Here is a 27489-nt window from a genome sequence, read left to right on the forward strand (position 1 = left end):
AGAGGCTAAAAATCACTATTAAAGAAAAAATACTAAACATTATGATGACATTGATTCAAATAATTTTTTATTGTTATCATCAGATGATGAAGCAAATTGATACTTCATCTGTTAGAAGCAGCGAAGTGTAGGACCTAACCTCTGCTTGTCTACAACATTAGAGGGGTATTGGAGTGTATTTTGATCATTCTAATTAGGCTTTTCCCCCTTTTCAAAAGCACAGTGGATCCTGCTATATACATTAAAGAACTTGAATTGATCTTTCACCCAGACTTGTCCCACATCCAGTATATAGGGTGCAGAAAATGGCAACAGTATCTACTTGAATATCCAGAAATACAGTTGTACATTCTGGATACCTATTTCTACACTGATATGCATCACCAGTTGTTCTGTTTTTACCTCCCACATAGATCTTTTACAGCTGGATCATCCTACTCCCATTACTAAGTATGATTATTCCCAACTTGAATACTATTGCTATTTCCTTTCTGGTTTCCCTTATCCATTTTGCTCACCTCCCCATATCACTTCTGAGCCAGAGTCATTTTCCAAAATGTAAATCTCAACTTTCATCTCCCCCAGCATAAGTCTTTTCTGTGCCTTCCTGTAAAATTGAGGGTAAAGAAAAAACTCCTCACCTTTGTGGGCATAGCTCCCTTGGTTTGTACTTTCTAAATCTCCATCCTCAACTCCCAGATTTTCTTCTAGTCAGCCAGACTTACAGTCTCTGTATTCATTATACATTGCTCTGTCCCTGCTCCTTTTCACAGTAGTTTCTTCTGCTGGAAATATCTTCATTGTTTTCTTTAATAACTCTCTTCGATTCTTTGGATCATAACCCAAGGATCACTTTCTCAGGGAGCTTTTCAGGTCTGCCTGATGTAGTCATGTGCTCCCCTTATATTACCTTATAGCCAACCTGTTTTTTATCCAGGTTATCACACTTTTATTTTGACATATATTTCTTTATGCTTTGATTTCCTGTATGATGTATGAGGCTTGCGGAAGAAGCCTCGTGAAGGAAAAGGACCAAAATGGCATTTGTTAGAGTACTTTCATGTTTAATAGATTTTCAATGCAATTTAAAAACTTCTTTTCTTTGATAGGCAGCACAGTGTAGATACTAAAGAAAATTGTCCTGCTAGATTTGGATTGAATCCTGAGCAAGTTACTTCACCACTTAAACCTCAAATTTTTGGAATATTCTTTGTATTTAGAACTTTATGTATTTAGCAGCTTTCACAATGGAAGTTTGGATGAATCAAATAAGATATTTGACTGATGTAAGCTGCTTTATTAGTTCACCTACGCCCCCCTCATCAACTCCACTGCTGGAGTGTCTTCCATGTGTAGATCACCATGCTGAAAAGGCTAATGGGAGGTATTAGCCCTTAAGAAGTTCAGTACTGAGTTTGGATAATTCTATAGTCTGTAGTAATAAAAGGTAAAGAATGTAACATTTGTTACCTAAAAAAAGTGTGTAATTGAAGATAAGAATTCATAGAGAAAGATCAAAGTTCCCTGGGAGAGAAAAAGATAATACAAACCTTTCAAGCAAACAAAGGAGTATGAATCAAGGCAGAAATGCACATTGTATCATTATGAACTGGAACCTAGGAGTTCTTACTGGTGGTTAGTGCTCATTGAGCATTGTGGAGGTTTATAGTCCAGGTTTGTGGGGATGCTGAGTGTCACGTGTGTAGTTCTTACTGTGCCCAGGCGTGCTGTTAATTGCTTCAGTCAACAGGATTGTGCTATTTGTTTCTGGTGAACATATGTTACTGTTAAGTAGGCCACTCACTGTCAATTCTTGGTAATTACCAACTTCAGTCACTGCTGGTAGGATTGTGTCAAAGCAATTCTTCCTTTTTAGGTTACCCAGCCAGTTCTTGGAGACACTTGATAATATTGTAGTTAGAAGGAGACAATATCAGAGCCATATCCTTGCTTGTGGTTATTCTCAAGAGAGGTAAATCCGATCTTATTTCTTTGATTCGAGTTTCCATTTAGCTGATGAATACTAATGAATCCTGAAAGTGTATCTCAACAGTAGACTGAAAGATATGAAGTCAACTTTTCAAAAATCATCAGTTCCCCCTTCCCTTTCATAAGAGAAAGACTTGGGAAAAGTGGGTAGGGAGACACCTGCACTTGATTGTTGGTCAAAGATCCAACTGCTACTTGTTTTGGCTGAAGCTGTTTTCTATTTTAGTTTCTACAGTACGCCCTAGAGGAAAGCCTTAAAAAGTTAGTGTGGGAACTGAAAGTCTACAATTTCTCAGTGTTTGTGTTCACCCATTGAGCCTTAAGTTAGCATTTATGAAAACATTGAAGTACAATCCTTACTTGCTCCCTGGGCAAAAAAAGCACAGTTGGAATGGAGGTCACTTGATCATGCAGCTTTTCTGGTTATGTTTAAAAGGAATGTTTTGTTGGAGGAATATCCTTGGGTGATTGTGCTTGCTGAGAGGAAGTTGAATCAATTGCTGAAACCACAGAAGTATTAGTGTGCTATTCATAAGTGACAAGGTATGTTGAGGCCATTATTTTCCTTTTTTTTTTTTAGTAGTAACTGGATTGGTGGCACAGGAAGTAGAATAATTCATCCCAGAGAACAATGATATGATTCACTGTTCCAGTTTAAGTATTAGGAAATACTAATTCCAAAAGAGTTGCCTTAAATTAACATTAGCATTAGGCTTATAAGATTTTAGAGGAAACTCAGTCTTCTTTTAAAGTTTATATCAAAATCTTGACTTATAGGAAAATAATTATCCTGTTGCTAAATGCAGTAATCTCAACATTTGAGATAATGGTACTATGTCACTCTCTTTTGCTTCTGTCTTTCTGGGACCTCAGTTTTCTTTTACCATATTTGAGTGGGTGATAAAACTTGTAGAAGAGATAGAATATGAACATGGCCCCATTTTTTCTACTACTCAGGTCCTTGCTCTTTCTTCATGTCTTCCTAGACCTCACATCTTAAAGTGTAAGCACAATCTCATTTTCTCCTCCAGATTGGTCTCTTTTAATTTCCTTCTATTCAATCTTTTATATTTTTTGTCATCTTTTTGCTTGTATTCTCTTTGGCTTTTCTTTTGATTGTTTTGGGGCTTCTAACATGGAACTGTTAATCCAAACAAGCAAAGAGATTCTTGGTTTAGGTAATACTTTGTAAGTGAAAAAGTGAAAAAAAAAAAAAAAAAAGCATGTTTTTACTTTGATAGTTCCTACTTTTGTAATCCGCACAACAGTCCTCTCAAACAGTACTTTTATTATATCCAAGACACTTATCTTTTCTGAGTCTCAGATTTTTATCAGTGAAATGGTAGAGAGGAGAGGCTGACTGCTGGGGTGGTTGGTAAGTGGCAGAGACTGGCTCTTACATCAAGTCTCCCCTCAATCAGAGCCTGAATTCTTAACCTCTTTATAAACAGGAATGTGCTTTCATTTGAATAACAGTGACATATATGTTTATTTCCAATGTGTGGATATTTTATGAAGTGTTCTCTATTGTAATCAGCAACATCAATGGTTCTTAGAGTTTACTGAAGGAAGAGTTTACTTCCTTGGTTGGGAGTTGAGCTGCACCTGCGACCTGATCATCCTTGAGCCTGAGAACTCAGTTATGAACTTTAGTTAGCCTGAGTTCTTCTCTGATTGGTTATTGTTTACCATTTATTTATTCTGGCGTAGTTCCCATTATTACTAGGGTAACCATTGAGTAGTTAATAATTGTTACTAACTTTGAATCAAAATTAAGGCCTTGTTCTCTAGTATATGAAAGTAGAACTTTGGTACCTTCAGATGTAATATGACTACTGAGTAGAATGTTTTGACTTTAGGAATACTGATTTATATGGAAAATGTGAAAGCCTTGTATACTCACTCTTTACTAACCTTCAGCTCTGGCCTCCATTATTAATAGGGTTGCCGTGTATCCAGATGATGGGATGGAATCTTTGTATGATATTTTGTCTTGAGGCATTTTCCAAAGATTGCCGGCTGCGCTACCTTTTCTTATCTTTCCTTGTTCATTGCAATCTGGGTTCCTTTGAAAAGGCAAGGGATGATTGCAAAATCGGCTGCAGGACAAAGACTGCCTTGCGTTGTGGGGTAATGCCACTCTGATGATACTCTCTCAAGTTGCTTTTCATTTTAGCAGCTACTTTTCAAAACATCTCAGTTCTGCCAAACATAAAAGCTGTGCAGGTTGGAGAGCCATAGCAGCATGTTGGGGTCACAGATACTGTAGAATTTTACAGTAGGCATTCTTAAACTTAGATCTGTGAGTTCTTTAAATTTTGGGTGCGTGTGTTTCTGGATTTGGGGTGGAGGGAAGAGTATTCTAAATTTACATAAAGAGCAAGAAAGGCAGGGTTAGAGAAGAACCAAAAGGAAAGAGTTCAGGAAGAATTTGACTTAGTGGGACAAAGGAAAGAGTGGGGGAGAGAAGGGTTAAGAAAGGTTGTGAGGGTTAAGGGCCACAGAACTAGAAATTCCATGTCTTTAACCTTCGAAGATGTTCGATTCACACATTCCTTCATATGATGGTATAATGTGGTCCAGATAGGAAAGAATATATCCAAAGGAACAACTTACTGAGGACTTACATATTTTCTCATGTGTACATCAAGGGGAGTAGGTCTTTTAAACTTTAACGTTTTTGTCCTCTTTTAGGTTATAGCTCTTTATATTAAATGCTTGCTAGTAAATCGACTGTGTAGCTTCCCTGTTCTGATTGGTCTCCAAGTATATCAGATGCTTGCTGAGAGAACAGGGCTATCTTTCTGAAGGAGGATGTTCCCCTATAAATGAACCCCATATAAGTTATTTAAAATTTGTTTAAAAGAGGTATATAATTAAGAAATATATAATCAGAAATTCAGAAACCATAGGTGAGTTACAAAAGAGAAAACTGGTTTGGGTGTGGAGAAAATAGTGAGGAGTAAGATTGGAGTAGGTGGTCTGTGAAGAGAAGTGAAAGGTAAATAACCAGAGAACCTTTGAGCAAGAGTATGTGGGAAGTGAATGCCAAGCACAGAAGTAGAAGTTTCTCTGTATACAGCATCTTCAGTGGACTTGAATAAAACTAGTTTAATGAAAATATGTTAGCCAGGCATGGTGGTACACCCCTAAAATTCCAGCTACTCTGGAGGCTGAGGCTGGAGGTCAAAATGTGAAGGCTAGCTTGGAGAATTTATCTGGACTGTGTCTCTAAATGAAAAGAGATATAGTTTAGTGATAGAGTGCTTGTTTAGCACACATGAGGCTAAGGGCTCAGTGTCCAGTATTTAAGGTGAATATTTTAACATAGTAATGTTATAAACACATATATGCAACATATAAAGTTTTAAGAATGAAGTATAGAAACCTATTACAAACCTATTTATTTTTCACTATTTTCTTTGCTCTTAATTTTATTTCATATATTGATGCTATTCCTAGAAGCTTAGCTTAAAGATAAGGAATTTATTAATAGAATAAATTCATAGGGCAATACTTCTGCATCTGTAGATGAGAGAAGGATGTTTAGGAATGTGGGACTTGTTTCTTTGGCCATTCTTTTTGGTCAGAGTTGCCATTTAGTGTGAGTACTTTCTACCTCTCTCTCTTTCTAAGCATTCAAATAAGAAATACCTGATTTTTGTATTCTGTCTCTGTGTATGTATGTGTGTTTTAATGCCATGATGCTGTTAATCTGTAGGATGCAAAGAAAATTTATTTTTCAAAGACCAGAACTCTATATTTATTTACATAGTATTTCTCATTTCATTTGATCTTTCTTATGAAAGACCATATCCTTTTAATATCTTTTTAAATAGATATGTACAAATCTAATGCATAGTCATTATAAATCATTCAGAACAGGTAAATAAGGAAAATAACAAAAACAATTAGTGTCCCCCTCATAATACACTATTAACATTTTGTTAAATATTTTCTATTTATTCCAGACATGTTTCCATATTTGTGTGTGTATCTAAGTGAATACATACACATTTACAAAATATATTTGATGTATATTTTTATAAATGATTATAATATTTTCTGACTTACATACTTATATTGTAAATATCTTCTGTGACATGTTTGTAATATCATTCTAAATGACTGCATGATTATTCATCAAACTGATTAACCAAAGTTTTAAAAACTACCTATTGTTAATATTTCAAATTCATTTTTTTTTTGTCATTTTAAACAGTAGAATGTTGAGATGAACATCTTATCTTTGTGCATTATACGTGATTACTTACCTAATACACATTCTTAGACTTGGAATTACCAGATCAGAGAGATTATATTTCTTTACGTGTTTTGATCCTTTTTTTTTCTTTCTTCTTCTTCTTTTTTTTTTTTTTTTTCCAGTTTTCTTTGGGTGCTGGGGAGTGAACCCAGGGCCTTGTGCAAGGCTTTTGGTTCTCATTGCCAAATTGCTTTCCAGAGAGTTATACTTTATAAAAAAATAAAGCATGTATGTTTTTGTTCAGTATTTTGAATGATGTATTTGAAAGCTCATTGCTGAAGATTGTAAGAAATGTTGGTAAGGCCACATTAAAGTGGTTATGCTAAGTAAATTATTTGGGAGTGAACACAGATGTTTCATTATTAAACTTTGGGATAGCTAAACTCAAAACTAAATACAATTGAACTCTAATTAGAAATTTGAGAGATTAGTTATCTGAACTAACAATAGTAAACAATTAGTAAGTAAGAACGATAGTAAATAAGCTTAAGTGATAACATAAAGATTGAGGGAAGTATATATTGTAGGATTTCCAGACTGTCGAGTTTGAGGGTCAGTTATTCTGGGAGACTGTAGAAAAAATAGAAGTTGGTAATAATAATGGGGTTCTTGATGTTTTTGATGACGGGGGGGAATCTCCTGTCAAATAGGCAGCTACCTCCATGGGGCAAGCTGTGCTGAGGGCCATTGTATCAAGTCACTAGGCAGAAGGGCTTAGATAGCTTTTTGTTGCTAGTGCTTGCTTCTTCCTTTCCAAAACAGTGCAATAAATGCATTATTATTCCACAGCAATCCAAGTCAGCATTGAAATAGGCCCTATAACAGAAACATTCTACAGAAATGAGTTATTGGCACTGATTTTTTAAAAATTATTTAACTTGTCTTCAACGACCTTGAAATTCTGAAATAGTTTGGTTGTGCTTTTATTTTGTGTCTTTTGCTTGTCTAATGATCAAATTGGTACAGCATACAAATGAATAGTTTGTTTTTCCCATTTCTTTCATAAGAAAATTATTGTCGCTTAAAAGTGCTGCTGGCTGAAAATTGCTAAATGATTTTAATGGTAAATATCATAATGTATAATTAAAGTGTGACATAAAGCATATTTTACTGTAAAATTTATTTTATAATAGAAGAAAATAAGTATTAGAGAGCCAATAAATCATATATTGTTTTTCTTTTTTTAATTTTTCATGATAATTATACATACTATAATATTCATACATGTACAGACCATAAATTATTGAATTTTATTTCCCAGTGCCCATTTTTTCCTCTACTTCTCCTCCCTTGAACCTCTTCTTTTACTGTACTGGTCTCCTTTCTCCAGTAAAACCTTTAGAGATCACTACTTTAAGACTGATAATCAGAAGCCATAATTGCAAATTTGTAAAAGTAATATAAATGTGTTACTGCCATAATGTGTCACTGAGCAATTTGTTACAGCAGTGGAGGAAAAAGTCATGGGTTTGTGAAGAGCTGGGGTCCAATATCCCAAAGTAACATATTTAAGATCACAGGTCTTGTCTTAGTTAAGAGCAGTTATTGGTCTACTGTGCAATGGTGAATCTTGCTAACTCAGCTATTGATTTTACTTTTTTAAATTTTTAATTAATTAATTTTTTTTGGTACTAAGGATTGAATCCAGGGTCACTGTACTGATGAACTATATCTGCAACCTTTTTAAAAAAAAATTATTTTGTGACAGTTTCACTAATTTGCTTAGGGCCTTGATACATTCCTGAGGCTAGCTTTGAACTTGTGTTCCTCCTGTCTCACTCTCTCAAGCTGCTGGGATTATAGGTGTGCACCAACGACTGGCTTAACTGTTGACTTTAGAATGTGCATCTAACCAGTTGGGTTAAGATTCAGGATATCCTGTTTAAAAATATACAGTCTTTCCAAAAATGTACATGGCCCATTTATTCTATTAATGTGTCATCTCTGAAAGTCAAGGAGACAAAGGATTCCAGCTTACAAGACAAGATGAAATCTGGGAAATTGAAGTAAATAATATCAGTTACTATTATTGTATGTGCATTATTTTACTTGGACTGTACTAAAATGTCATATAAGATCTTCAAAAAAGCTCTGAACCATAAAGTGCTACTCAATGGGCGTTGGTTAGATTTGAAATTTAGTTCCTTACCTAGTTGAAACCTTTCTCTCTGCTGTGATTTGAATCTGTTATTGGGGTTAATTGAACTATTTAGACTGGCATTCTTAATGTGCCATGGGCTCAACTTATGTTTTCAGGTGGGGATACAAAGGATTGATTATTTGCACATATTAAGAGGAGAGGGTCAAGGATAATGCTTCTAAACCTGGGTTTTATAACACCACACCTAACTGTGCTTGTATGAAGACAAAATAAAATCCTTCCATGATAAACAGAAGTTAAAAGAGTTTACAAACAGAAAGCCTGCACTACAGAATATTCTCAACAAAATATTCCATGAGGAGGAAATGAAAAACAACAATGTAGGTCAGCAAAGGGAGGAACTACCTTAAAGGAAAATCCATTCAAAGGAGAAACCAAGTCAAGTTAAAAACCAAAAATAAGCCCAAATGACTGGGAATACAAATCATATCTCAATAATAACCCTGAACGTTAATGGCCTAAACTCATCAATCAAAAGACGTAGATTGGCAGAATGGATTAAAAAGAAAGACCCAACAATATGCTGCCTTCAAGAGACTCATCTCGTAGAAAAAGACATCTACAGACTAAAGGTGAAAAGGATGGGGAAAAAACCTACCATGCACATGGACTCAGTAAAAAATCAGGGGTTTCCATCCTTATTTCAGATAAGTGGACTTCAAGCCAAAGTTAGTCAGAAGGCATAAAGAAGGACATTTCATACTGCTTAAGGTAGCCATTAAATCCAAAAGACATAATGATCATAAATATTTATGCCCCAAACAATGGTGCATCCATGTACATCAAACAAATCTTTCTTAATTCCAGGAATCAAATAGACCATGACACAATAATTCTGGGTGACTTTAACACACCACTCTCACCACAGGATAGATCTTCCAAACAAAAACTAAACAAAGAAACCATAGAACTCAATAACACAATCAATAACTTAGACTCAATAGACATATATAAAATATTCCATCCATCAACGAGCGAATTCATTTTCTTCTCAGCAGCACATGGAACCTCCTCGAAAATAGACCATATGTTATGCCACAAAGTAGCCCTTAGTAAATGCAAAAAAAAAAAAAAAAAAGAAAGAAAGAAAAAATAGAGATACTGCCTTGTGTTCTATCAGATCATAATGGAATGAAATAAGAAATCAATGACAAAATAAAAAACAGAAATTACTCAACACCTGGAGACTAAATAATATGCTGTTGAATGAAGCATGGTTAACAGAAAACATCAGGGAATAGATAAATTCTTAGAGGTAAATGAGAACGACAATACAACATATTAAAATCTCTGGGACACTATGAAAGCAGTACTAAGAGGAAAATTCTTTGCATGGAGTGCATTCAAGAAAAGAATAAAAAGTCAACAACTAAATGACCTAACATTACAGCTCAAAGCCCTAGAAAAAGAAGAACAGAACAATACCAAAGGTGGTAGAAGACAGGAAATAATTAAAATCAGAGCTGAAATCAATAAAATTGAAACAAAAGAAACAATTCAAAAAATTGACAAAAGTTGGTTTTTTGAAAAAGTAAACAAAATAGACAAACCCTTAGCCACACTAACAAAGAAGAGATAGAAAACTCAAATTACTAAAATCAGTGATGAAAAAGGAAATATCATGACAGACACCTCTGAAATATATAACATAATGAGAAGCTACTTTGAAAATCTGTACTCCAACAAAATAGAAACTACTGAAGACATCAACAAATTTCTAGAGACATATGATCCTCCCAAACTGAACCAGGAGGGCATACAAAATTTAAACAGATCAATATCAAGCAATGAAATAGAAGAAGCCATCAAAAGCCTACCAAACAAGAAAAGCCCAGGACCAGACGTATTCTCAGCTGAGTTGTGCAAGACCTTCAAAGAAGAACTCATTCCAATACTTCTCAAAGTATTCCAGGAAATAGAAAAGGAGGGAATCCTACCAAACTCATTCTATGAAGCTAATATCACCCTCATATCCAAACCAGGCAAAGACACATCAAGGAAAGAAAATTTTAGACCAATATCCTTGATGAATATAGATGCAAAGATCCTTAACAAAATACTGGCAAACCGTATCCAAAAACATATTAAGAAGATAGTGCACCACGATCTAATGGGGTTCATCTGGGGAATGCAAGGTTGGTTCAACATCTGTAAATCAATAAATGTAATTCATCATGTCAATAGACTTAAGGATAAGAAACATATGGTTATTTCAATTGACGCAGAAAAAGTGTTTGACAAAATACAACACTCCTTCATGCTGAAAAACTAGAAAAAATAGGGATAGTAAGAACATACCTAAACATTGTAAAGGCTATTTATGCTAAGCCCACAGCCAACATCATTCTTAATGGAGAAAAACTGAAAGCATTCTCTTTTAAAAATGGGAACAAGACAGGGAATGCCCTCTTTCACCACTTCTATTCAACATTGTACTTCAAATAGTAGCCAGAGCAATTAGACAGACTAAAGAAATTAAAGGGATACGAATAGGAAAAGAGAAACTCAAGCTGTCACTATTTGCTGATGACATGTTTCTCTATGTAGAGGATCCAAAAAACTCCTCCAAAAAACTTCTAGACCTCATGAATGAATTCAGCAAAATAGCAAGATATAAAATCAACACACATAAATCTAAAGCATTTTTATACATAAGCAATGAAACATCTGAAAGGGAAATGAGGAAAACAACTCCATTCACAATAGCCTCAAAAAAAAAAAAAAAAAAAAAACAAAACAACAACAACAAAAAACTTGGGAATCAATCTAACCAAAGAGGTAAAAGATCTCTACAATGAAAACTACAAAACATTGAAGAAAGAAATTGAGGAAGACCTTAGATGATGGAAAGATCTCCTATTTACTTGGATAGGCAGAAATAATATTATCAAAATGGCCATACTTCCAAAGGTGCTATACAGATTTAACCCAATTCCAATTAAAATCCCTATGACATTTCTCATAGAAACAGAAAAAGCAATCAGGAAATTCATCTGGAAGACAAAAGACACAGAATAACCAAAGCAATCCTGGGCAGGAAGAGAGATGCAGGAGGTATCACTATACCAGACCTTAAACTCTACTGTAGAGCAATAGTAACAAAACGGCATAGTACTGGCACCAAAATAGATAGATCAATGGAACACGATAGAAGACACAGAGACATACCCACATAAGTACAGTAACCTCATACTAGACAAAGGTGCCAAAAATTTACAATGGAGAAAAGATAGCCTGTTCAACAAATGGTGCAGGGAAAACTGGAAATCTATATACAGTAAAATGAAATTGAACCCCTATCTCTTACTCTGTAGAAAACTCAACTCAAAATGGATTAAGGATCTAGGAATTAGACCTGAGATTCTTCACTGAATAGAAGAAAAAGTAGGCCCAAATCTCCATCACATTGGCTTAGGACCAGACCTCCTTAACAAGACCCCCATAGCACAAGAAATAAAAGCAAGAATCAATAAATGGGATAGATTCAAACTAGAATGTTTTCTCTCAGCACAGGAAACAATCAATAATGTGAAAAGAGAGCCTACAGAGTGGGAGAAAATCTTTTCCACACACACTTCAGACAGAGCATTCATCTCTAAAGTTTATAAAGAACTTAAGTCTTTACACCCAAAAAGTGGTCTAAGGAAATGGGCAGACACTTCACAGAAGATATACAGGTGATCAACAAATATATGAAAAAGTTCTTATCATCTCTATTAATTAGAGAAATGCAAATTAAAACTACCCTAAGATTTCATCTAACTCCAATCAGCATGGCCATTATCAAGAACACAAGCAATAATAAGTGTTGGCGTGAATGTGGGGAAAAAGGCACATTCATACATTGCTGGTAGAGTTGCAAATTGGTGCAGCCACTCTGGAAAGCAGTAGGAGATTCTTCAGAAAACTTGAATGGACCCACCATTTGACCCAACTATCCCACTCCTCGGTTTATACCCAAAGGACTTAAAATCAGCCTACTTCAGTGATGCGGACACATCAATGTTCATAGCAGCTCAATTCACCATAGCTACATTGTGGAACCAACCTAGATGCCCTTCAATTGACGAATGGATAAAAAAATTGTGGTATATATACACAATGGAATATTACTCAGCCATAAAGAAGAATAAAATTATAGCATATTCTGTTAAATGGATGAAATTGGAAAATATCATGCTACATGAAATAGGCCAAGCCCAAAAAAACAAAGGCTGAATGCGTTTTCTGATAAGTGCAAGACAACATATAACGGGGGCGGGGGTTGATGGGGGGAAGATAAGAATGAAGGAACTTTGGATGTTGTAGAGGAAAAAGGGGTGGGATGGGTGGGGATTGAAAAACAGTAGAATGAAACAGACAGTATTACCCTCTATATATGTATGATTACATGAATGGTGTGAATCTGCATTGTGTACAACCATAGAAATGAAAAGTTGTACCCTGTTTGTGTACAATAAATTAAAATATGTCTGTAAAAAATGATATGCAGAAAAAAAATTATATCCTAGGGAAAAACATTTTATAATAAAATTTGTGTTCTACCAGAAGTTTGATAAACAGGCACATGTGTTTCTGGAGCAAGTAGTAGTGGTGATGAGTTTAGTGGATGAGACTCCATGGAATTTATTATGTGCCCTATTCTTGACTCTAAATAATTTTTACTTTAGCCCTCATAGTAACTCTACAAATTGTCCTTCTTCCATGAACTGAGGTTCAAAGTGGTTACTCCATTGCAAAATATCATATAATATGGATAAACAATGATCGCAGGGGCTGAGGTTGTAACTCAGTGGTAGAGCACTTGCCTAGCATGTGTGAGGCACTGGATTTGATTCTCAGCACCACATATGAATAAAAAAAAAAAAATAAAAGTCCATTAACAACTAAATAAATATTTTAAAAAATGATCTTGGAATTAGAAAGCAGAAATGATTCCATTGCTATCACTTTTAGCCCATCTCCCTGAAATAAAACTGGGTAGGGAAAAAGAAAGGTGTACCCTTTCTATCAATCAAGTCAATAGTTTATTAAATAGTAAAATAATTTCTGCTTAATAAGACTAGGTAATTTTTTGAGTAAGATCTGGATTTGAACGAGGTTTTACCTGGTCTAGTGTATGTCTTTGATAGTGCCTCAATCTATTAATTTGTAAAATAGGGATAATTATATGTTGCTATGAATACTAAATGAGTTAATACAGGTGCATACTTTGAACAATGTCTATTATTTAATAAGAATGCAATTGCCAGCGATCCAAGATGGCGGCCTAGAGGGAGACTGCACCCCCTGTCACTCCAGAACCCAGGAGTTAAGAAGGGGAGGCATTGAGAGACTGGGACTGAAATAGAGCCACGGGTGAGTCTGCCCACTGGGTAAAGCTCGGCCCGGGGGGCAGGCCCAGATAGAGGTGGCTTATCGGAGCCGGGCAGGGCAGCTAGAGTCATCCACAGGCAGCCCTGCGCACTCCGGCGGTGGGCCCCGCCCACACAGCCAGCTTCTCCAGGTTCTCGGAACGGAACTGGCCCGCTAGTGAGAGCCTTTCTGACCAGAACAAGCTCCGAGTCCCGGAGCCAGTGCAGCTCAGCGTACTCTGGCACACAAGCAGATTCAGGGTCCAGACAGGGCAGCCAGAGACTTCCCCAAGTAGTCTGGACCCCTGCGGTGGGAGGTGCCGTTCAAGGCTAGCCTCTCAGAGCTGACCGCCCAGTGAGAGACTTTCTACATAGAACCAGCCACAAGCCCCCGAACAAACGGAGAGCCTCGATCCGCAAACAGCCTCTGGGATCAGGGCAGGGCAGCCAGACACCTCTTCAGGCGGCTCTGCCCACTCTGGATGCAGGCTCTCTTCTCGGGGCGATCCAAGATGGCGGCCTAGAGGGAGACTGCACCCCCTGTTGCTCCAGAACCCAGGAGTTAAGAAGGGGAGGCATTGAGAGACTGGGACTGAAATAGAGCCACGGGTGAGTCTGCCCACTGGGTAAAGCTCGGCCCGGGGGGCAGGCCCAGATAGAGGTGGCTTATCGGAGCCAGGCAGGGCAGCTAGAGTCTTCCCAAGGTAGCCTTCCACACTCCGGCAGTGATCTCCTCCCACACGGCCAGCTGCACGGTGCAGGCCCACAGTGAGAGCATTTCAGCACAGAGCCAGTTCCAAACCGTGGAACCAGTAGGGGGCTAGGGGCAGTTTTCTTCGGATACGCTGCTTTATCAGATTCCTCCAAGACATCAGGCTACTGAAGGCTGGGAGGTGATACACTGGAAATCTACCGGGACACTATAAGCCAATAGCGGAAAACTGCAATATCTCAGGGTCCCACTGACAACTGACCAATATGAGAAAACAAGGGAAGAAAATGTCCCAAACAAACCTAGATACTACATCAATAAAACCCAATGACAGCACAGCTTAAGAAATGTCAGAAAGGGAGTTCAGAATGTACGTAATTAAAACGATCAGGGAAGCAAATGAGGAGATGAAAGAGCAAATGCAGGCATTGAAGGAGGAGATGAAAGAGCAAATGCAGGCATTAAATGATCGCACCAATCAACAGTTAAAAGACCAAATACGGGAAGCAAGAGATCATTTCAATAAAGAGTTAGAGATACTGAAAAAAAACCAAACTGAAATACTTGAAATGAAGGAAACAATAAACCAAGTTAAAAACTCCATAGAAAGCATAACCAATAGAATGGAGCACCTGGAAGACAGAACCTCAGACATTGAAGACAAATTATTTAATCTTGAAAGCAAAGTTGGCCAAACAGAAAAGATGGTAAGAAATCATGAACAGAATCTACAAGAATTATGGGATATCATGAAAAGGCCAAATTTAAGAATTATTGGGATTGAGGAAGGCTTAGAGAAACAAACCAAAGGAATGAACAACCTATTCAATGAAATAATATCAGAAAATTTCCCAAATCTGAAGAATGAAATGGAAAACCAAATACAAGAGGCTTATAGAACTCCAAACATACAAAATTACAACAGACCCACACCAAGGCACATTATTATGAAAATACCTAATATACAAAATAAAGACAGAATATTAAAGGCCGCGAGAGAAAAGAATCAAATTACATTCAGAGGGAAACCAATAAGAATATCAGCAGATTTTTCAATCCAGACCCTAAAAGCCAGAAGGGCCTGGAACAACATTTACCAAGCCCTGAAAGAAAACGGATGCCAACCAAGAATCTTATACCCAGCAAAACTTACCTTCAAATTTGACGATGAAATAAGATCCTTCCATGATAAACAAAAGCTAAAGGAATTTACAAAAAGAAAGCCAGCATTACAGAACATTCTCAGCAAAATATTCCATGAGGAAGAGATGAAAAACAGCGATGCAAATCAGCAACAGGAGGCGCTAGCCTAAAGGAATAGCCAAATAAAGGAGAAACCAAATCATGCCAAAAACAAATATGAGTCAATTGACTGGGAATACAAATCATATCACAATAATAACCCTGAATGTTAATGGCCTGAATTCATCAATCAAAAGACACAGACTGGCAGATTGGATTAAAAAGAAAAATCCAACAATATGCTGCCTGCAAGAGACTCACCTCATAGAAAGAGACACCCATAGACTAAAGGTGAAAGGATGGGGAAAAACATACCATGCACACGGACACAGCAAAAAAGCTGGAGTATCCATCCTCATCTCAGATAATGTGGACTTCAAACCAAAACTAGTCAGAAGGGATAAAGAAGGACATTACATGCTGCTTAAGGGAAGCATAAATCAGCAAGACATAACAATCATAAATATCTATGCCCCGAACATTGGCTCATCCACGTACATCAAACAAATCCTTCTCAGTTACAGAAATCAAATAGACCATAACACAATCATACTAGGCGATTTTAACACACCTCTCTCACCACTGGATAGATCGTCCAAACAAAGATTGAATAAAGAAACTATAGATCTCAACAACACAATCAGCAATTTAGACTTAACAGACATATATAGAATATACCATCCAACAAAGAACGAATACACTTTCTTCTCAACAGCACATGGATCCTTCTCTAAAATAGACCATATTTTATGCCACAAAGCTACTGTTAGCAAATACAAGAAGATAGAGATACTACCTTGTACTCTATCAGATCATAATGGATTGAAATTAGAAATAAATGACAGAATAAAAAACAGAAACTTCTCCAATACTTGGAGACTAAATAATACACTATTATATGATGAATGGATAACAGAAGACATCAGGAGGGAAATAAAAAAATCTTAGAAGTAAACGAGAACAAAGACACATCATATCAAAATCTCTGGGACACTATGAAAGCAGTACTTAGAGGAAGATTTATTTCATGGGGTGCATTCAAAAAAAGAAGTAGAAATCAACAAATAAATGACTTAACACTGCAGCTCAAAGCGCTAGAAAAAGAAGAGCAGACCAATACCAAAAGTAGTAGAAGACAGGAAATAGTTAAAATCAGAGCCGAAATCAACGAAATCGAAACAAAAGAAACAATTGGAAAAATTAACAAAATAAATAGTTGGTTCTTTGAAAAAATAAATAAAATTGATAAACCCTTAGCCACACTAACAAAGAGAAAGAGGGAGAAAACTCAAATTACTAAAATTCTGAACGAACAAGGAAACATCACAACAGACACGAGTGAAATACAAAACATAATTAGAAGCTATTTCGAAAATCTATACTCCAACAAAACAGAAAACCTCGAAGACATCAACAAATTTCTAGAGACATTTGAATTACCTAAACTGAACGAGGAGGACATACACAACCTAAATAAACCAATTTCAAGCAATGAAATAGAAGAGGTCATCAAAAGCCTACCAACAAAGAAAAGTCCAGGACCAGATGGGTTCTCAGCCGAGTTCTACAAAACCTTTAAAGAAGAGCTCATTCCAATACTCCTCAAACTATTCCATGAAATAGAAGAGGAGGGAACCCTCCCAAACTCGTTCTATGAAGCCAATATCACCCTGATACCTAAACCAGACAGAGACACATCGAGGAAGGAAAATTTCAGACCAATATCCTTAATGAACATCGATGCAAAAATTCTGAACAAAATTTTAGCAAATCGCATACAAATATATATTAAAAAGATAGTGCACCACGATCAAGTGGGTTTTATCCCAGGGATGCAAGGTTGGTTCAACATTCGGAAATCAATAAATGTCATTCACCATATCAATAGACTTAAAGTTAAGAATCACATGATTATTTCAATAGATGCAGAAAAAGCATTCGATAAAATACAGCATCCCTTCTTGCTCAAAACACTAGAAAAAATTGGGGTAGTGGGAACATTCCTAAACATTATAAAGGCAATCTACGCTAAGCCCATGGCTAATATCATTCTAAATGGTGAAAAACTGAAAGCGTTCCCCCTAAAAACTGGAACAAGGCAGGGATGCCCTCTTTCACCACTTCTATTCAACATCGTCCTTGAGACTCTAGCCAGAGCAATCAGACAAACCAAAGAAATTAAAGGGATATGAATAGGAAAAGAAGAACTCAAACTATCCCTGTTCGCTGATGACATGATTATATATTTAGAGGAACCTGGAAATTCCACCAGAAAACTTTTAGAACTCATAAGTGAATTCAGTAAAGTAGCAGGTTACAAGATCAATGCTCATAAATCCAATGCATTTTTATACATAAGTGATGAATCTTCAGAAAGAGAAATTAGCTAAACTACCCCATTCACGATAGCATCGAAAAAAATAAAATACTTGGGAGTCAATCTCACAAAAGAGGTGAAAGACCTCTACAATGAGAACTACAGAACACTAAAGAAAGAAATTAAAGAAAACCTTAGAAGATGGAAAGATCTCCCATGTTCCTGGATAGGCAGAATTAATATCGTCAAAATGGCTATACTACCTAAAGTGCTATACAGATTCAATGCAATTCCAATTAAAATCCCAATGATGTACCTTGCAGAAATAGAGCAAGCAATTATGAAATTCATCTGGAAGAATAAAAAACCTAGAATAGCTAAAGCAATCCTCAGTAGCAAGAGCGAAGCAGGGGGTATTGCAATACCAGATCTTCAACTGTACTACAAAGCAATAGTAACAAAAACGGCATGGTATTGGTACCAAAATAGACAGGTAGATCAATGGTACAGAATAGAGGACATGGACACAAACCCAAATAAATACAATTTTCTCATACTAGACAAAGGTTCCAAAAATATGCAATGGAGAAAAGATAGCCTCTTCAACAAATGGTGCTGGGAAAACTGGAAAACCATATGCAATAGAATGAAATTAAACCCCTATCTCTCACCCTGCACAAAACTCAACTCAAAATGGATCAAGGACCTTGGAATAAGACCAGAGACCCTGCATCTTATAGAAGAAAAAGTAGGTACAAATCTTCAACTTGTTGGCTTAGGATCAGACTTCCTTAACAGGACTCCCATAGCACAAGAAATAAAAGCAAGAATCAACAACTGGGATAGATTCAAACTAAAAAGCTTTCTCTCAGCAAAGGAAACTATCAGAAATGTGAAGAGAGAGCCTACAGAGTTGGAGAATATTTTTGCCAACCATACCTCAGATAGAGCGCTAATTTCCAGAATCTATAAAGAACTCAAAAAACTCTACACGAAGAATACAAATAATCCAATCAACAAATGGGCTAAGGAAATGAACAGACACTTCACAGAAGAAGATGTACAAGTAATCAACAGATATATGAAAAAATGTTCAACATCCCTAGTAATAAGAGAAATGCAAATCAAAACTACCCTAAGATTTCATCTCACCCCAATTAGAATGGCGATTATCAAGAACACAAGCAACAATAGGTGTTGGCGAGGATGTGGTGAAAAAGGAACACTCATACATTGCTGGTGGGGTTGCAAATTAGTGCAGCCACTCTGGAAAGCAGTGTGCAGATTCCTCAGAAAGCTTGGAATGGAAACACCATTTGACCCAGCTATCCCACTCCTTGTTCTATACCCAAAGGACTTAAAATCAGCATACTACAGAGATACAGCCACATCAATGTTCATTGCTGCTCAATTCACCATAGCCAGATTGTGGAACCAACCTAGATGCCCTTCAGTTGATGAATGGATAAAGAAACTGTGGCATATTTATACAATGGAATATTACTCCGCAATGAAGAATGATAAAATTATGGCATTTGTAGGCAAATGGTCGAAATTGGAGAATATCATGCTAAGTGAGATAAGCCAATCTCAAAAAACTAAAGGACGAATGATCTCGCTGATAAGCGGATGAGGACATATAATGGGGGTGGGAGGGGTTAGCATTAGGTTTAGGGTTAGGTTTAGAGTTAGGCTAAGGAGAGCGGTAAGAATGAAGGAAAGAAGGACTGTATAAAGGGAAAAGGGTGGGAGGGGTGGGGGGGAAGGGAAAAAAAAGAAACATCATTACCCTATGTAAACGTAAAAAAATAAAAAAAAAAAAAAAAAAAAGAATGCAATTGCCTGTCTCCAGACATCATTATGCTATATACATGTACAATTATACGAATGGTATGAATTTACTTGTGCACAGCCATAGAAATGAAAAGATGTTCGCCATTTGTGTATAGTGAATCAAAATGCAGTCTGTAAAAATAAAAAAATTTTAAAAAATTAAAAATAAAATATGAAAAAACCCCGCCTAAGTGAATATGTTATATAAATAGGTATCTCTTGTATGCCATATATCAGTGGTAAATAAAAAAAACTTCTTTCTAAAAAAAAGAATGCAATTTTCTACTTACTGAATGGATGCCTTTCTATGACTCTGTTCTGGAAATGTGGTCTTTTGAGTTGAATTTAATATTCAGAACAGTTTAGCATCCTTTATTGTTATATATTTCCCTTGACTTACTGGTCTGTTTCTCTTTGCCATTTGTAATGTTGTTTCAGGTTCCTACATGGTAGTGGACTCCTCAGATCATGACCCTGGAGAGAAAGCCAGACTGCAGCTGCCCACCATGAAGGAGAATGACACTCACTGCATTGACTTCAGCTACCTGCTCTACAGCCAGAAGGGGCTGAACCCTGGCACTCTGAACATACTCGTTAGGGTGAATAAAGGACCTCTTGCTAATCCAATTTGGAATGTGACTGGATTCACTGGTAGAGAGTGGCTTCGGGCTGAGCTAGCAGTGAGCACCTTTTGGCCGAATGAGTATCAGGTAATTGCGCTTTTCTGTTTTATGCTTTAACATTTTGGATCTCACTGTACGTGGAATACTTAGATGAAAATACTAGCTCCACAGTAAGAGGGAGTTTGTCCCTTTCACTTCTTTGCACCCCCCTTCATGAAGAGTTTGAGTGAGTTGGAGCAAAACCTTCAAACTGAGAAAATATTTCTACAGAAGGAAGAAAGTAGGTCCAGCTCCAAAATTGGTCATTTGCCTGGCAAAGAGCTGCTTATTGACAGATGTATTTCTGTGACTCTTTTCAGAAAGAAATAGCCTTTTGATTTGACTGGAATAGATTAGATTGTGTTACTGATTTCCTGAAAATAACATTTTGGAAAACAAACATGAAATATTATTTTATAAAATATGTTATCTTGAGGGAGAGGCATTTTGGTTGTTTATTATATTGTCAGATGGAATATTAAAATAAGCAAAATTACAATAACAAGTTGTCCACAATGTCTCTGGATTTTTCCTCCAGAAATACTTAATCTGACTATGACTAAGTAGGCACTGAATGGTGTCAATGCTTATTTTATGTTTGTGTGACTGAGGTTATGTAGTTTAAAAGATGTCTGTCTACTATTTTAGAGAGTGGTTCAGTGAACCTTATTGTGAGGTTCAGTGCCTGAAAACAGACAGTTATCTCTAGTACAGGCTCATTTTTCTTGTGCATGTTAGACTTTGATATTCAAACTTTTAGAAGACTTCCCTATTTGTAGTTTAATATAGAGTCTAATGAGAGTTCATTTATGTAAAAGCATATTTTATAATAGTGAGCAGTGTATAAGGTAAAAATAGCTTCATTTTTTCTTATTTAAAAATGAACTCTTCAGGTTAGGCTTGTTTTTGTTCCTGAAGAGGAAAAATACATGACTTTTGTCTTATTTGTTTTTTTCTTGAGTTGATATTTTAAGTTTATTAAAAAGTCTCTTACATCATAGGCATGGTTCCAGTTAAGCTTCTCATTTTCAAGTTATGTGTTTGATGAGATTTCAATAGAGTTTCATTAGGTAGAGTTGATTCTATTAATCCTGAACAGACGGATGTTTCTCTTCAACGTGGGAGCCATCTGCTTTTTTAGGGGCCCATGGCTTCCTAAGGGCTACATATATGGTTGTCGGGTGGGGGTTGTGTGTGAGTGTGTGTACCTGCTACTGAAGCATTGACTGAAAGGGGAAGGGGCCCATCTGACTTCAGTGTGTGGATAGCTGTCTTCGCTGGATCACCTCACATGGCTTTAACAATATACGAATTTCATGAGAATCTGTCATTAGAGCTCAACATAATCCCAGGAAGAAGCTCTGATTCACCAGAATAAGACTGTCAACACATTTAGCCTCCATAAAACAAAGGAAAACTCCAAATAATGAGTTAATCTAACAATATTATTACATGTGGGTTCTGGAATCACATAGCCAGTATTCAACTCTGTATTTACCCTTATCTGCTATCTGGGTAGATAATTCTTTCAGGAATCAAACGGTTAATTGTTCCTTAAAAACAACAACAGTACAATATGGTAGTAAATTTTGATATATCCAATAGTTGACTTATTTCCCTTCATAATTAAGAAATGATGTATATATTTTTATTTATTCAAAAACTTTGAAGAGCTCTATCATTAACGCTTGTGGCACAGATTATTGCAATGTTAGTTTTGAGTTTTGGTCCCTCGAACTGGAGGAATACTTTCTTGGTCAGCTCATTTTGCATGGTGAAGCTCCCTAGGTTATATGTGCCTGTGGTGTATTTAGACAAACAGTGCAAAAAGTGTCTGCATGAGTTTCACACCAGCCAGTGAGATATTGTTGGAGATGTTAGAAAAATAAATGACTAAGTACATGGAACATATAGGTAAATGTCTTATTGTTGAAGATTTACTTTGAGCTGTAGATAATTACTTAAATGATTATTTTGTTTCTCTTTTCTTAAACCTGCAAAACTTAGTCAGTAAAAGTAAATATGTGTTAAGGGCTCATGTCCCTAGTGCTCAAAAATTACTTAATTGGTATTTTTATCCATTCAGTCATTTAGATACCTAGTTGTACCTGCACAGGTATCAGTTATTACAAACAACCAGCATACTACGCACTATATTTATGAAAAAGTTCTTGCTCTTAGAAAATGCCATGAAAAATTAATCTCCCATACTCCCATTGTCAGTGGCTTTCGAGATCAAATAGCTGTCAAGTTTTTGTAAGTGTTTGTTTGTGGGCAGAACCTGGTAGAATTTTTTGAGAGGAACTTAGGTGCTGATATTCTCCATATTTAAAGAGAAACGTATTTGCTTTAAATACCAGTTATCAGAGGCCAGTTTTGAAATTCTGTATGGAAATCTGGAGGTTTGATTTCTATTCTTGTGTGATAAAAGGACCACCTCATATCTACCAAAGTACTTGTTAGACTTGTCTTTCATAGGGGCAAACTTATTATTCCAAGTTTCTCTCTCTTTAATGAAACCTGTTTAAATAATTATTTAAGAGGCCAGAAATATTTTATATAAGATGGATTTCATAAATATTTTTTCAGTAAAAAAAAAGAATTAAAAACAAAATAACTTTGTTTTAAGAAAAAATAAAACAAAACCCAGAACCACATTACTGACCATAAATTACTTTAGCTCTAACCATCATCAAAGAGCTAATATTTTTATAGAACATATAATTAGACATAACTGGGATAAATTAGCTTCAGATTGTGAACAAACTTAACAAATGAACTGACCCACTGAATTTCAGTATTTGGCATTTCATATTTGAAGTTTGTTTTTTAATGTAGTTCATGGAAATCTACTTGTTCTGCCAATAATTGGCACTTCTTCATATCTGGTCCAATTCATAAATGGATAAGAATACTGGCCACATAGAAGGGCAGATTATGTTTTTCATTTCAGGCACCTTTAAGCAGAAAATGCCCTTGATTGCATATATTTAGTCAAAGATAACAAGCAAATGAAAATTTAGTTTTTTACAGTCTTTGTAGTAATACTCACATATATAAGGAACTATTTCTCACCTGTGTCTTCAGAACAATAGACGTCTTTTCAGCATGGTATACTAATAAAATCATATGACATTGTTTTATATGCCATGTTTGCAGGATGCCATGACATGTATTTTTATAGGCCTCAAGTTAATACTGTAGTTTCTTAAATTGGTTGCTAAATAGAAGTAGAAAGAAAGAAAGAAAAAAAGTCCTCCCAAGGCTTTATCTCGCTGCTACATTATAACTGAAGATCTGTACACCTCTAAAAGGGTAATTTTCTCCACTCTGGAAATCTGACCTGTCTTGTATGCATAAAACTAAGTTCTGCTTTGGGATTAAATCCATTACTTTCTTAGTGAACAGTGAGGTTGTTACCAAATGAGGCAGACAGATGACATACATAACTTGCAAAACTATTAGCGGAAACCTAATCTGCTGTTTTCCACTAACTGGGTGCACATCATTAATCACAAAAATGATGCGTGATGAAAACTACAGGGATTTGGCCAGAAATTGGAAAGTGACAATATTGCAGAGTGTGCTGTTTTCCTCTGTAATTCATGGAGAAACAAACACTGAACTTCTGTAGTTCATTTTCTTCTTAAGATTTTCCATTAGTTTTGGGGAAAAAAATGTAAGTGGACAAGCATGAGATTTTCTGGTTTTGTCCTCCTTTTTAAAGGGTTATATTAACATGTATTGTACTGATATTTTGGCAGTAGAAAGATTGCTACTCTCCAGAGATCCTACTGGCATTGGGTCTAAAAATTTGGGACTTAAACCAAGAAACTGTTTCACTGAATAAAAAAGCTCTAAAAGAAGAATTTTGAAGCACATGTAAGAAGAGCATGCTCATGAACCAACCCATGGAGAATGAGGAAGAGGGGATGTCATTCCTCTGTCATTGTTCTTAGAACTCCTTCAGGTTTTGTTCATCCATTCATATAGAGCCCCACCTTAGGAATGAAGGTAGATTATTCTTTCCTAAACATATCTCTTTTTTTCTTTTTGCCCCCATGCTGGGGCCTTCTACATATTAGGCAAGCACTGAGCTATATTCTCTGCCCTTGTTTTAAATTTTATTATAAGACGGGATCTCGCTAAGTGGCCAAGTTGGTCTTGAACTTGAGATCCTCCTGCATCAACCTCCTACAAAGCTGGGATTATTAGATTGGACCACCATGCCCTAAATATATTTTACAGTTGTAACTTCTTCATTTGTAAGTATTACAAGTGATTAGCTTCGTATCATGGATATTGAGCAGTGTTATAGATATTGTTATCTATCCGATAGTTATTCTCCTGTCTTTCATTTTGTAGAACTTCTCATGTTGAGGAATTGCTTCCCTAATTTTCTTTGTGGATGGGGCAGCCATATAACATGATTCTGGTTAATGAGCTAGAAGGAATGTCTGCCAGGGACTTCAGGGAAGATTTTCCTTCTTGATTAAAAACAACAACAACAAAGCAAAAGAGAGAGAGAGAGGTAGTGGAAAGATGTTCTTGCAAGAAAACATGATGCCTGGTACTACTGCAGCCACTTTGTTACTATGAAGAAGGATGTAGTGGACCAACTGAAGGTGATAGAAGAGAATATGGTGGGAACCTGGGTCATACCTAAGGCATAGTAGTAGTAGTAGTAGTAGTAGTAGTAGTAGTAAATGTAACAACAATTGTTTAAACAGCATTTAGATGAGTATTCCATTATGCAGTCCTTTTCAGCATGGTATACTACTATATGTAAACATCCATTCATGTCATATTTTTCTTGAACTGTCAACATATTGTCTGTAGGTATTACATGGGAGACATGGCAGAACTAAAATTTTGCATATTTTTCTATGAATTAAAGAATCCATATTATCCAGTCTAGTTAGAGATAGAAGACAATGTACACACTTCAAAAAGTAAATAAGCTGTAAGACAATGGAGTAATGATTTAGGGAAGGTAGAAAGTAAGGAAAGAGAATGTATTGTGTCTACATGTATAGGACACTGGACTGGGTACTTTCATATGTGCCATCTTAATTTGTTTGAATAATTGATCAAATGATAAGTAAATGCAACATCTTCATAGATGGACTAATATGCTGATTATTCAGTGGTGGGTCAGAGTTATTCCTCTTTTTCCTCTGAAGTAACTGACTTTTAAAAGTTTGGACATTAACCATATCAATGACTTCTGAATTTAGTCACAATTAGATAGGCTTATTTTAATTGTGGCAGTAGTAATTGCCAGACATGGTCAATGTGGCTCATTTTATAGTGGTAAAATATTACCTTCTGTTTGATAGGCTATTTACAAAGTAACCTTTTGCTGCTGCATTTAAATATTCACAAGTCTCTTAGTTGCATTTAAAATACTCCTGGTAGGTTTAGAAAGACTCCCATGTTGTTATAGTCATTGGTTTCATAGCTTTTATAACCCTATGAGTGTGACTTCTCTCTGGGTCCTGACAGTGATTTGCTTTTATTATAAAACATATGCTCCACTTTGATCTTCAGCTCTGTATTGATTCAACGATGAAATTTATGGTTGTGTAAATTGATAGAAACAAATGAGCAAAAGAGTTCTGTTATCTAGCAAAATAATAATTGTGTGTGTGTGTGTGTGTGTGTGTGTGCGTGAGACAGAAGTCTTTTCTTACTTTGTTCAGCCATACCTGTTTTTTTATTTAGAGCAGCAGGAACTGTCACAATGACCTTTTATTATTCATTTTGAAAAATATTTCCATGAAATTGTTAATTTCCTATTAGTAACTGATAAAAAAATAATGAGCATTAAGGAGAGGTAGGCACTGTTGCATTGTTTGTTCAGCATATCACTCCTCCCCACCCCAGGAGTTTGTTTTATCCTGAGGAAGTCAGTCACGCCAGAGAGCAGTGGAAGATGTTCCTGTTCCCTGTCTGCTTGTGCAACCTGCATTCAGTTCTGTTTGCCCAGTCTGAGTTAACTCTCCTCTTATTTCTTGTTTTGCATATTTCCCTATTAACTATTTAGCATAACTTATCAGGCTAATCTTCATTTCACAATATAAAAAAAGTAGTCAAACACACAACAAATAAGAGAACCCTTTCCTTCTAATCAGTTTAATGATGTTTCTGACAAATACTATGCCGTTTACCAAAGTAATGCCATATTCCACATAAGAAATATAGGCACCAATTTCGGGTTAATTCCTTCTCCAGTTATTTTGTCTGCTGACTTTGATAGTTAATTAGAATTGGTCTTTTTGGTGCTTTCTACTTTCTGCTCAACTTGAATTTCTGTGTGACCTCTTTTCCATTCTCATTTTGAAGATTGATTTTTCTTCATTTTTGTCTGCATGTGGGTTATGAACAAAATATTGGCTCTTCAAGAGAAAAACAAAAGTGACTGACATTATATTTTTACTTAAAATTTAACTTTTATGCTGTGGCGACTTCAGTTTCATTTCTTTGAAAATAATAGAAAAGAAAAGGTGCAATCATCTATTTTAGTTTGGGTTATTTCTGTTGAGAAAGTACAATCAGAAGATAGTATGGAGAACATATCAGATGTGTATACAATCTGTATCTGTTTCATCATTCTTTTGATTATATATAGAATCTAATTATTCAGATATTAGTACCACAAGTTAGAATACCTAAGGAATTCCAACTTTGGGAACTGGAAATGTAAACTTCTGAAACTGTGTATGTAAACATCCATTCATATAATATAGTGGACAATTATAGTAAATTGTAGCTGTCTTGCTTTTCAAAAGGTGTTCTTAAAACTGTCATTATAAAACTAGCTGCTACATGTTATTACAAATAATCCCTGTACTCACTCACCACTGAAATCCCCTGGTGAGAATTAGATTCTTAATATTCTTTGTATGATCTTCTAAAAATCATTTTTTTAGCTATCTAGAAGTAGTAAATCAAT

General features: G+C 36.0%; 1 protein-coding gene across 8 annotated transcripts in view; it reads left to right on the forward strand.

Moving 5' to 3' along the window:
- The window catches only part of Ptprk (protein tyrosine phosphatase receptor type K), a 547068-nt gene that overhangs the window by 164171 nt on the left and 355408 nt on the right, over window positions 1–27489 (forward strand). For all 8 annotated transcript variants that reach the window (XM_047559457.1, XM_047559451.1, XM_047559450.1 and 5 more), the window contains exon 3: window positions 20311–20582. In XM_047559457.1, coding sequence (XP_047415413.1) covers window positions 20311–20582 — 272 coding nt within the window. The remainder of the gene's footprint in view (window positions 1–20310; window positions 20583–27489) is intronic.

The sequence above is a fragment of the Sciurus carolinensis genome, chromosome 7, assembly GCF_902686445.1.
Source record: "Sciurus carolinensis chromosome 7, mSciCar1.2, whole genome shotgun sequence".
NCBI lineage: Eukaryota > Metazoa > Chordata > Mammalia > Rodentia > Sciuridae > Sciurus > Sciurus carolinensis.